Source organism: Episyrphus balteatus, chromosome 1 (assembly GCF_945859705.1).
Source record: "Episyrphus balteatus chromosome 1, idEpiBalt1.1, whole genome shotgun sequence".
In the NCBI taxonomy this organism is placed as follows: Eukaryota; Metazoa; Arthropoda; class Insecta; order Diptera; family Syrphidae; genus Episyrphus; species Episyrphus balteatus.
In genome coordinates this window covers 5495849-5508910 of record NC_079134.1, presented here as the reverse complement: position 1 = coordinate 5508910, position 13062 = coordinate 5495849, and the positions used below count along the sequence as shown (strand labels likewise).

General features: G+C 34.3%; 2 protein-coding genes across 5 annotated transcripts in view; one reads left to right on the top strand and one right to left on the bottom strand.

The window, feature by feature from the left end:
• Positions 1 to 2036: 2036 nt before the first annotated feature.
• The window catches only part of LOC129907872 (ras-related protein Rab-5B), a 29224-nt gene continuing 18198 nt past the window's right edge, over positions 2037 to 13062 (top strand). The window contains exons 1-6 of one of the 4 annotated variants that reach the window (XR_008771190.1): positions 2037 to 2171; positions 2233 to 2691; positions 2748 to 2926; positions 2984 to 3389; positions 11793 to 11915; positions 11976 to 12144. The gene's annotated coding sequence lies outside the window, so the exon portion shown is untranslated. Of the gene's footprint in view, positions 2172 to 2232; positions 2692 to 2747; positions 2927 to 2983; positions 3478 to 11792; positions 11916 to 11975; positions 12145 to 13062 lie in introns of those variants that run through there. The other 3 variants (XR_008771189.1, XR_008771191.1, XR_008771192.1) reach the window with 3 other exon arrangements.
• LOC129907870 (kelch-like protein 5) lies at positions 10187 to 12046 on the bottom strand. The gene is made up of 2 exons (XM_055984290.1): positions 11924 to 12046; positions 10187 to 11851 (listed from the first exon to the last, which is right to left on the bottom strand). The coding sequence occupies exon 2, from the start codon at positions 11839 to 11841 to the stop codon at positions 10201 to 10203; it is 1641 nt and encodes a 546-aa protein (XP_055840265.1). The 5' UTR covers positions 11842 to 11851; positions 11924 to 12046; the 3' UTR covers positions 10187 to 10200.

Genomic DNA, 13062 nt, shown 5'->3' with positions numbered 1-13062 from the left:
GTGAGCAATCCATAGACACATCAGTATTTTTCGAATTTGTCACCCAATTTCCAACAGTTGAGTTAATTTGCGTAACTGGAGAAGAATCGGAAAGAGCTCAAATAAATCTCAAGAAATCGAAAACAATATCACCTTAGAATAATGGAATTCTTATAGTGAAACAAACCAAATAAGGTAAGTAAATGATGTTGGGAAATATAGGTTTTTTAGTGTGTTGACTTGAGACGACAACTGACCAGCAAAGCCCTCTCTCGAGCAACTAAGGTGTCCTTGTATAAGACCCTTTTCATCCCAGTCCTGCTATATGGTGCAGAAGCATGGACTTTAACGAAGGCGGATGAAAACATCCTGGATTGTTTCGAGAGAAAAGTTCTTCGTGCGATTTTTGGTCCCGTATGCATTAATGGCGATTGGAGAAGAAGACATAACAACGAACTTTACGGGTTGCACAAGGACACTAACCTAGTCAAGAGAGTTAAAGTGCAGCGTCTGAGATGGCTAGGTCACGTGGAGCGCATGGACAATAATGCTCCGGCCCGGAAAGTTTTCGACTCCAACCCAGAGGGACGGCGTAGTAGAGGAAGACCTCGTCTGAGGTGGCGCAACCAAGTGGAAGGGAACCTCAATCAACTTGGCGTGCGAAACTGCAAGCAGTGAGCTAAAGATAGAGCTGGCTGGCTGGGTTGAGGCCCAAATACACAGCGGATTGTAGCCGCCTTACGGCGCTGGTCACTCTAAGTAAGTAAGTAAGACTTGAAGTCCTCGCCTCTCTGCAGTTCTTTTCTCTTAAGACCCCTTTTATTTTTATAATATAAAACAAGCGTTAAGGAGAATTAAAGGATTTGAAGAAAAAAGACGTGGTATTTTTGTACCTTTAACAGGCTCCGTTGTAACAGCTATCTAAGAGGAGTGCACACTTGGGCAAGGAAGGCATAGGAAAGCGAAGGCATCATCACAATCAGCATCTGAACAAAATTAAAAAAAAAAATTACTTTGAACTGTGCCTACACCCCAGCATTCTACAACCTTCTTAAAAAGTCTTGAAGGGAGGCCCAGTCTGCACTTAAACATACACCTCCGCCAACCTCGATCCTAACAGCTAAATATTCATAAGGGAACTTGGCAGTCATCAGATCAACAAACATTCTTTCAATATCGGAATGTTCTGAGGAACCAACTTGGGCTTCCCTATCTTCAGCATTAATGTAGAGATCCAGTAGAAACACTGCCAAAGGTTCATCAAGACTGCGAAAACGTGCTCTATGACGGCTGTTCTAATATTCGTTCGAATTTGAAAACGGAAACGAAAATTGAATCCGTACTGATTGAAAACGGTTGTTCTGATTTCCATTCGGCTTTTTTGTTGGAGAATATTGTTTTCCGGTAGCAAATTGTTAACTGTATTGAAAACGGAAAAAAATGTCGGATTGTAGGTCCGTCGCGTCGTCCGTCCGTTTTTCGAAACACCTATGAATTCGGAAAATGTGTGCGAATACGGAATTCGGAGCAGCTAAAATTTGAAAACGTATATTTGTATATATCACGCAATAACCAAAACTGTTCTTGATACCTCTAGGAAAAAAAGAAGAGAGGAAAGAGTAACAAAACGAGGTAGAAGTCAAAAATTCTATAAAGTCTACCGTGATGAAAACGATAACAGATATGTAGTTGGATGTTGAGGATTTGCAACAGAAAGAACACTCTTCTTACCAACTAATCCAAAAAGATATGTCTTTTTATCGTCTAGAAATTATTGTAAATACCCTGATCGTTCCCTATACCTAAGTGTGATTTTAAACGTGGAAAATTAGCTTGAAGGAACGATCAAACTAAGTCCGAGTTTTTGGCTCTTCCTCATTAACTTGCAACAAAAATGAAAGTTTGACTCCGAAGGCATACAATTCTATTTTTAATATTGGATTTGTTTCTGGAAAATCAAATAAATCAATAAAAATAAAACTTTTTAAGAATTAATACATAATTTGAAATTTTCGCATCTTGCAGCCCAATATCACCTTACAACAGTAAAAACTTTAAAACTATCAATCAAAAGCTATATTAAAATTTTAAAATGAGTTAATTTTTTATATTCGAATATTGATCAAATTTTTTTTTAACAAAAAATGCCTCAAAAATCTAGACCCATTGACAGACTTGCAATTATCTGCGCTGTAAGTTTAATTTGCATTTAATTTTAATTTCAAAAAAATTCTAAAATGAAAAAAATATTAGGCTGGGAAGGGAAAACAATTATCCGAGTCTGTTGGCGACATTTTCAAAGAATATCCACAAGATGAATTTGCTGAAAAATTAGTTAAACAAAATTTAATTGCATTGAAGCCAATCGAACCTGCATCACCATTTATACCAGAAACCAATCGCCTTAGAGATATTTTGGCTCCAGATTTAAATAAAAGTCGTTTTCTTGAATTCAAAGATCAATTTTATGAAAAACTTTATTGTAAAAAAGTTCCACTTAGCAAAGCAACACCAACCAATTCAAAACCTGATGATGTAACAAATGAAAGTGTAACGTTTGGTAGGATTAATGCAAAATCTGAGAAAGTCTATGATATTGTCTTGCCCAATAGAAGTCCTACGGAAGTTATGAAAGAATTTATTAAATGGCATGCCAAGTACAAACTTAGTCACGGAAGCTATTTCCCGTCAGAACAAATTAACAGGAGGTACCTATGCGGTTATTAGGAGAAATACAATTTTTGAATGCGACTTTCTGATATAGGTACAATGAAAATTTTAATAAAAATCAAGTCTTTGGAGAGAGTAAGAATGTTGACACTACTGGGAAAAAGATCAAGAGTATACTTCAAGATGATCCGAACTCATCTAAAATATGCATTGTTAGCAAGCCTCAGAAAACATACATCAAGCAGCACAAGTCTTTGGTGGGAAAGCCAATGCGAAGGTAAAAGCAGTTTTATCCCTTCAAAATTATTCTTGTTAATGTTTTATTTAAATCCAGACAAATGTATGATCTACATCCTGATACAATTTTCGGTAGACCAACTCGCGATGACGAATTTAATGTAAAAAATCTTTTAAGAAGCTCAGTGAGTCCAGAAGAAATCACAAAATATTCAAATGATACCACCTATCGTTTATTTGTCAATGACCTTGCACATTCTCCGGTTGATTGTAATATTCCAGCTGGAAAAACTGAAAGCCTTTACCCGAAGAAAGGTCAATGTAAATTTTCCGTTGAGAATCTTGGTGAAGAAACTACTGTGAAACAACTAATATCACCAACAATTCCATTACAATTTGGATTGAGTCATAGGGATTTTCTTATGCCTCGTTCAAAAGAACAAATACGAAGAATTTTCACTAAAGCCGGTTTTGATTTGAGTGATGATGAGCATTTTGAAAAGGTTTGGTCTTTGGCACTGTCACAATGGGCATCAATTGGAGATTCGGCATCAGTTGAAGCTTTCAAATATGCTTTAAATGAAATTAAGAGTAATTCTGAGTAATAGATTTTTTCAGTTTTTTTTTTTTGGAAGCGGGATGTCCCCTAAGCAGACAAAATTTCAATTACTTAGCAAGTACAGCCAGCTCTTGAAATAAAAAGATTCGAAAATATAATTCAATCTTTTAAAAAATTACGAGTTCAGTAACATTTTATGAGGCTCAAATTGGAGCATCAAGACATTTTAGAAACATTTTAAACATTTCTTCCACCTCCCAGTCCCGAGACAAAATCTCTCTTCTTCTTCGCTTTTTTCTTACAGGATCTGTATTCCATTTCGAGGAATGTGTCTGCCTTATACTATGTTTCCACCTACGCTAAATCCGAGATTTAGCTAAGTAGATTTAGAATAAATCTCGAGATTTAGAATAAATCTCGACATTTATTTTAAATCTACTTCGCTAAATCTCAGATTTGGGTTCAGCTACCCTAAATCTAAGATTTTCACCTACTTTCAATCCGAGATTTAGAATAAAACTCGGATTAGGGTAGGTGGAAACGTAGTATTAGATTCATTATCCCACCACCAGATTATAGCAGGTTTAGAAGTAAGTTTTAGTGGCCGTTTTGTGATTTTTTTTTGTTTATTTCTTATTTTTACTTGTTTGAATTGAAATCTCCTAAAAAAAAGCTTATAATGTTACTTATTTCGATTTCCATTTGAAACAGAAATTTTTGTACCAAAGCTTATATCTTGAGTTCTATTTGTATGTAACATCGTCAAGATTGATGTCTTCAGGCTTAGGGGAAATAACAAGCATCAGTCCTTATGTTCATAATAATGAATTTGTGTCAATTTAGCCGACTCACATTAATTGGAAAACTCGCGATTTTTAACCTCCCGAAAACCATATTAGGCTGGGATTTAAAGCTTCCAGACTCTAGAATTCGTTATAAGAACGTTTATAAGGCTATAAAACTCCATACTCACATTTTGGTTATCACTCCACTCCCAAAATTTGCTGTGGGCTCTCTCGGTATATATGTCTTAATTGTAGTACCTATTAGATCTACTGAAGTAATAGTGAAAAACCAACTCCAATGAAACGGGACTATTAGATCAATACAAAATTTGAGAAATAATTGATCTTTTGTAGCAAACGGAATTTCCCATTAAAAATCTCATGTCTTGACTTGTATTCATCACATCTTCAATATTGAGGTCTTCAGGCTCAGAAAAAAAACATATAACTATTTCTTATATTATTTAGAATGTAAAATAAAACCTTACAGACTTTTGAATCCGTTTTCTGGAAGCGTTAAGCTATCAACTCCCAAAGTTTGCAGTGAGCTCTTAGAATAAAGGTGATCTTCCTAAAAGCCTTTATATAAGTACTCGCTGTCTCCATTAAAAATAATTTGTCACAATGAGACGATGTTGGTTAGCGATCGCTTCTCCACTATCACTTTGTAATCTTTCACTAAAACTTGATACCAAATGGTAATCAATCTGGGTTTAATTTTTACCTTTGACTCCTGAAGTGGGCTCTTCATCCCAATTCTGAATGAAAACTCCCAGAGAAGTGTTCTGTAAAAGGGCTCCGAATCAAAAAATTCCAAGAATATCGTTCCTTTTTTGTTTTATTTTTTTTCCCTTGTCGTATTATTAAAATGATGAAAAAGCGCAAAATTTCCCTAAACTTTTTATTGGAGGCCCTTCTCGCGAACGCGATTCACCGCGAGTTTTCATTCAGAATAGGGCTGCTTATTTAAAAAAAATAAAAATTTATTATTTCGATGTAAAATTTGAAAAAAAAATTGAGTTCATCGACTAGCTGAAAAAAACGCTATTATTGTCAAATAGATCGACTGTTATCATTTATCCGATCGCTAACTGTCGATTTTCGGTGCTGAATGTTTACTTCATTGGAATCATTAAAAATAGAGAAGACATAAAAGAGATTATATTGCAATATTTATTTATATTCATATTGTATATTAACTAATTCATAGTTATTATTTGATATTCCATCAAGCGGAGCCAAGGCCTTCCATATATCCAATTCGGGATCGTATTCTAAACATGAGATGAGATTATCATTTTTTCCGCAACTAATTAATCGATTATTCCAGGATATGCAACTAGGACTGTTGAACGCAAGTTTCATATCATGAATTTTCCATTTACCATAAGAATGTTCATAAACGCAACTACTTATTGATCTATTTGGTTGTCCAACAATAAATAATTTTTCATTTACACTTGCAAAACCGAACTCCGAAAGGCTATCAAATGGAAAATGTGTCCAAGTCCAATGATTGGTTTCGGAATCATAGCTTCCCATGAATTCTTCATTACCTTTAACATGTAAATCAGCCCTATGATGGTAGCCGATCGGAAGAGATTTGTATCCGATTTGTACGATTTTTTCAGTTTTCATATGATTTTAACCCTTCCGACTGTAAAATCGGACAGATTTACGAAAAAAATCTTAGGTGCGTTGAAAATTCAAAATACATGCGATGCTATGCAGTGAACTGTCAAAATATTTGCGACGGGTAGTGCTTTGTGCTTTTTTTTCTTTCCGATTCCTTCCGATAGAAAATCAAACGTGAAATACTATCCGAAAAATATAAAAACCAAAAAAATTGGAATAATAAACAAATAAATTGTTCAAAAACACACAAATGAGTGCACAAAACAGTAATGAGCAAGTAATTTCTATTATTGTATGTTTTTGTGTTTCTAGTGTTTTGTTAAATGTTATTTTCACGATAAAAAAAATATTTTTGCAAACTGGTAGATGTCAAGTGAGTGCGTTGTTTGAAGTCAATTTTTCTCCTCAAATTCGGGTACCGTGAATACAAAAATCTTCCGATCGGAACTTTTCTCCGATCGGATATTTTTCCGATCGGCTACCATCATAGGGCTGAATATCTTCCATCAACGGCAACTACAGGATACGTTAATGGCTTCGACATAGAAGTTACAACTCTCCATTCGTTTAAAGTAAAATTGAATTTATGTACAAATCCAACCCAAGAATTATTACGGCAACCACCAACAATATACAACTCATTTTTCAATACAGCTAATCCAAAACTTGTTCTTATCATACTATATTCTGGTAAAACAGTCAATTGATATGTCTTGAGATCAAAGCAATTCAAGGTACCACCATTTTGGATAATAAGCTTTCCATTCATTTCAACTACTTTTCCGTAACTTGCCGGAAGTTCTGGTAGAATTGTGATTTCCCATATGTTCTCCTCTGGATTATAAGTATGCATATTCTCTCTGTGTAATACAACAAGCTTATCATTCGAACATTTACGGGACTTTAGTCTAAAGTTACCTGGCGAACAATGCCATTCAAGCCAAGTGCAGATCATGTCGATAATTTTAGTCTCGTTGGATAGTTTATTTCGATTTTGCCTTATAAACTGAGGACTTAGTGACCAATAATGAACGTGTGAGAGTAGTTTCAAAGTAGATTGTGGACGATACTGTTCGTCATGTTCGATCCATTTGATCAAGCTTAAAAAGACAGTCTTTTCCGATGTCACACAAAGTTCTTCATTACTTATCATCATAACCACTTGATCTTCGCTGAGATTGAGAAACTCTTCCATTTTAGATACTTCTTCAAAATGGGTACAAGCAAACTGAAAAGCCGTCTCATAGAGGTCTTTTAAATCATGTTGCTTAGCGAATAGGGCTATGCCTAAACAGTTACTAGGATCCAACTCTTGTACCATGAATTCTTGGCATTCGAAAATTAATGATTGCATTTGAAAAAAGTGCGCTGCACTCAAAATCTTTAAGAGGCTCAAATTGGACCATCAATTACAGCAATACAGTGTCACAGAAATTTTAGAAATATACACATATATTCCACCTCTCAGTCCCGGCACAAAGTCTCTCTTCTTCTTCCCTTTTTTCTTGCAGTGTCTGTATTCCATTTCGAGGAGTGTGTATTTCTAGAAGAGCATTTTTACCAAGCTTGGCATTTTCTTTCTACTTACACCTGCCTTATACTATGTTTCCACCTAAATCCGAGATTTAGCAAAGTAGATTTAGAATAAATCTCGAGATTTATTTTAAATCTAAGATTGAAAGTAGGTGAAAATCTTGGGTTTAGGGTAGATGAACCTAAATCCGAGGTTTAGCGAAGTGGATTTAGAATAAATCTCGAGATTTATTCTAAATCTACTTAGCTAAATCTCCGATTTAGGGTAGGTGGAAACGTAGTATTAGATTCATAATCCCACCGCCAGATTATAGCATTACAACGAGATCACAGCAAAGTTTAGAAGTAAGTTTAAGTGACCGTTTTGTGATTGTTTTTGTTTATTTCTTATTTATTTGTTTGAATTGAAAATCTCCTAAAAAAAGCTGATAATGTTACTTATTTCGATTTCCATTTGAAACAGAGATTTTTGTACCAAAGCTTATGTCGATTTCCTTTCAATTTTTTGAATCGCCTCAAAAAAATCGAATTTTTGGTGTTAAAAAGGAACATGAAAACAGACCGAATTCTTTTTGCGATTGTATGTGTGTCATTTGACAACAATTTTTACACGAACGTCAAGCTGAAACCAAAACAATTTCTGCAAAATAAAACCAGAGATTCCTTTGATCAATAATTTTGTTTATTTTCTTCGGTAATATAGATTTATTTTAATCAGAATCAAAGGGAAATTGCAGTCATTATTAAGATCAGAGTGAAGATGAAGTAGAAGGTTATTATTTTGGACGTATGCTGTGGTTTTACAGAGAAAAAATTTTCTGACGACAATTACGAGAAGAAAAGTCACAGTAATTTGACTTTTTCACAAGAACTATGCCAGGAAAAAATATATTTTGATCGCACATTGTTTTTTTTTTATTTATTTCATATTTTTCCGCAATAAAAATACGATATTCAATTAAAATTTACTCTTTATTTGAAGTTGGTGTTCTCAAATATACAAACAACACGAAGAAAACTTTCAGCTTGACGTTTGAGAAATGTCAAATGTTCCAAGTGTGTGTGCAAATCCGTGTAAATCTCTCAAAAAAGAGGGATTAAAAAAAATTCGAATTCTGCTTCGTTTGAGGCGAATTTTTTTTCTATGGAACATGATTTTCAGAAAAAATTCGCTTCGAGATCGCCGAAAATTCGATTTTTCAATTGAAAGGAATTCGGCATTATATCTTGAGTTCTATTTGTATGTAACATCGTCAAGATTGATGTCTTCAGGCTTAGGGGAAATAACAGAGCATCAGTCCTTATGTTCATAATTATGAATTTGTGTCAATTTAGCCGACTCACATTAACTGGCTGAACAGAATGGAAATTCGCTTGTGGCAAAGAAAAACGCCGTGGTACAAGATGTCAAATAAAATCGCTCAAAATGTAGAAAAGATGAACAGAATTATGTGGCGCACTAAAATGTCAATTGCCTTGAAAAAAAAATAATATTAACTGAGCAACCACATTAGAAACGTCAAAAGTCATTGCGCTTGTAGCTTGAAGTAAAAGTCGACTCGACTTGTACCACAGCGAATTTCCTTGCCACAGCCACAGCTACGTATTCTGGCACCAATATACTAAATTCATACTTTTTAACTTTGACAGCGACACAAGACACAAGCCACAGACACACATTCTGGTCTACCAGTAATTGGAAAACTCGCGATTTTTAACCTCCCGAAACCCATATAAGGCTGGGATTTAAAGATTCTAGGTTCCAGACTTTAGAATTCGTTATTAGAACGCATAAGGCTACAAAACTCCATACTCACATTTTGGTTATCACTCCACTCCCAAAATTTGCTGTGAGCTCTCTCGGTATATATGTCTTAATTGTAGTACCTATTAGATCTACTGAAGTAATAGTGAAAAACCAACTCCAATGAAACGGGACTATTAGATCAATACAAAATTTGAGAAATAATTGATCTTTTGTAGCAAACGGAATTTCCCATTAAAAATCTCATGTCTTGACTTGTATTCATCACATCTTCATTATTGAGGTCTTCAGGCTCAGAAAAAAAACATATAACTATTTCTTATATTATTTAGAATGTAAAATAAAACCTTACAGACTTTTGAATCCGTTTTCTGGAAGCGTTAAGCTATCAACTCCCAAAGTTTGCAGTGAGCTCTTAGAATAAAGGTGATCTTCCTAAAAGCCTTTATATAAGTACTCGCTGTCTCCATTAAAAATAATTTGTCACAATGAGACGATGTTGGTTAGCGATCGCTTCTCCACTATCACTTTGTAATCTTTCACTAAAACTTGATACCAAATGGTAATCAATCTGGGTTTAATTTTTACCTTTGACTCCTGAAGTGGGCTCTTCATCCCAATTCTGAATGAAAACTCCCAGGGAAGTGTTCTGTAAAAGGGCTCCGAATCAAAAAATTCCAAGAATATCGTTCCTTTTTTGTTTTATTTTTTTTCCCTTGTCGTATTATTAAAATGATGAAAAAGCGCAAAATTTCCCTAAACTTTTTATTGGAGGCCCTTCTCGCGAACGCGATTCACCGCGAGTTTTCATTCAGAATAGGGCTGCTTATTTAAAAAAAATAAAAATTTATTATTTCGATGTAAAATTTGAAAAAAAAATTGAGTTCATCGACTAGCTGAAAAAAACGCTATTATTGTCAAATAGATCGACTGTTATCATTTATCCGATCGCTAACTGTCGATTTTCGGTGCTGAATGTTTACTTCATTGGAATCATTAAAAATAGAGAAGACATAAAAGAGATTATATTGCAATATTTATTTATATTCATATTGTATATTAACTAATTCATAGTTATTATTTGATATTCCATCAAGCGGAGCCAAGGCCTTCCATATATCCAATTCGGGATCGTATTCTAAACATGAGATGAGATTATCATTTTTTCCGCAACTAATTAATCGATTATTCCAGGATATGCAACTAGGACTGTTGAACGCAAGTTTCATATCATGAATTTTCCATTTACCATAAGAATGTTCATAAACGCAACTACTTATTGATCTATTTGGTTGTCCAACAATAAATAATTTTTCATTTATACTTGCAAAACCGAACTCCGAAAGGCTATCAAATGGAAAATGTGTCCAAGTCCAATGATTGGTTTCGGAATCATAGCTTCCCATGAATTCTTCATTACCTTTTACATGTAAATATCTTCCATCAACGGCAACTACAGGATACGTTAATGGCTTCGACATAGAAGTTACAACTCTCCATTCGTTTAAAGTAAAATTGAATTTATGTACAAATCCAACCCAAGAATTATTACGGCAACCACCAACAACATACAACTCATTCTTCAATACAGCTAATCCAAAACTTGTTCTTATCATACTATATTCTGGTAAAACAGTCAATTGATATGTCTTGAGATCAAAGCAATTCAAGGTACCACCATTTTGGATAATAAGCTTTCCATTCATTTCAACTACTTTTCCGTAACTTGCCGGAAGTTCTGGTAGAATTGTGATTTCCCATATGTTCTCCTCTGGATTATAAGTATGCATATTCTCTCTGTGTAATACAACAAGCTTATCATTCGAACATTTACGGGACTTTAGTCTAAAGTTACCTGGCGAACAATGCCATTCAAGCCAAGTGCAGATCATGTCGATAATTTTAGTCTCGTTGGATAGTTTATTTCGATTTTGCCTTATAAACTGAGGACTTAGTGACCAATAATGAACGTGTGAGAGTAGTTTCAAAGTAGATTGTTGACGATACTGTTCGTCATGTTCGATCCATTTGATCAAGCTTAAAAAAACAGTCTTTTCCGATGTCACACAAAGTTCTTCATTACTTATCATCATAACCACTTGATCTTCGCTGAGATTGAGAAACTCTTCCATTTTAGATACTTCTTCAAAATGGGTACAAGCAAACTGAAAAGCCGTCTCATAGAGGTCTTTTAAATCATGTTGCTTAGCGAATAGGGCTATGCCTAAACAGTTACTAGGATCCAACTCTTGTACCATGAATTCTTGGCATTCGAAAATTAATGATTGCATTTGAAAAAAGTGCGCTGCACTCAAAATCTCCGGCACACTTTTTGACTTGAGCTCAATAGTGCCAGTGTAAATAAATTCTAGGATAGATTTTAAAATCTCACCATTTACTTCTTGGATTCGCACCTCATTTGTAACGGACTCTTTAAGTGGACTAGCAAACATAGCAGCAAAGAAATCGCTTCCAACTGCTAAAACATTTTTGTGAGCATTGAATCGGACTTCATCCGAACCGATAATGCAAACATCTGTGAGATCGCCTTTTTCAAACAAAGAAAATAGTTCCTCAATAAAGTGATTTGCATAGTTTGCACATTTAACAAATTTGGTTTTTTCTTCAGACTCTACAAACGGAGAGCTTGGAAACGAACTAAGTTGTAGACTGCTCATTGCAATGAACCTGTTATAAAAAATGCTTGAACTAAAATGCTTCCAAAGAAATTTTTTCAACAAATTTGAAATAGGTACATACTTATTTCCTTTCTTGATATTTTAATTTTTAATGCTTTCCGTTTGTTTTTTAGCAAGAACAAATTTCTTACCTTCAACAGACGACAGATCACTAAATGAATGTGGATGTGGATTGTGGACTTCCCCGGTTTGTTTTCAATTTTTAAACCAAAAGCTGAGAAAAGAAAACAAACAAGATTTAAAAGCTTAGAACCAAGCAGCGTTGCCACCACGGAGTAACTCGTGAGTTTTGAAAAATAAAGTTTCAAACAGAAAACCTAATTTTAATAAAAGTCTGGGTTCGATTGCCTGCATCATGAAACCATTCTTGTGTGCGTGTAATTAATTTGTAAGAATGGAAGGGGTCTACCATTTTTTTTTTTTTAATTCCGAATCCGAACACCTGTTTCGCAGCTTATAGCATGTGAAGAACTCGCTTCAGAAAGAAATTGCTTATAGAAGTTCGAAATTGTTTAACTTCTAAAAAGTTGTTTCTAAAAATACTGTAAAAAAAAAAAACTAAACCGAAGAATGTTTGTTAATGAACTTTTATAGAAGTTAAGAAAAGTTGATCTTGGAAAAGACTTGGTTACCAAGCTTCTATAACTCAGAGCTGGTTAAGTACTGTTTTGATCCAATGTATTAGGCAAAGTCCATAAAGTCCATAGTAGCAGAAGTATCCCCAAAACTTTATACTGGAACCTCCTAGTTAATTAGTTTTTGTAATGTATCTAGTTTTGAATTTCGTTTACCGTGGTCGTTACACAAATTGCCGAGACCCTAAATCACCATAAAGAACCAATTTTCTCTCATCAGTCCAGAGAATATTCAAGAGAATATAGAAGGTTTAATATTATGTTTTGGGGATACTTCTGCTATTAGGGACTTGGCCTAATACATTGGATCAAATTTTCACTTACTTAAAAAAATTTTCAAAATCAAAGCTCTTTTAATGTTAAATGCTTTATTTAAAATATTTTTCAAATCGCTGCTATTTTTTCGCTCGCAGCTGCAGGTAACAAAATAAGGAAAAGATTCCTTTTTTATTAGTTTTATAACTAAACTTTATAATTGGAACAGTAATAAATCTTGTTGATTTAAAAGAAAGTTAGGAAAAAGATTGTTGGATTTTATAAGTTCTGTTAAAAGTATAAAAATTTG

Excerpts from the sequence above, each read along its gene's own strand:
- LOC129907870 (XM_055984290.1), bottom strand. The coding sequence starts at position 11,841 with ATGAGCAGTCTACAACTTAGTTCGTTTCCAAGCTCTCCGTTTGTAGAG.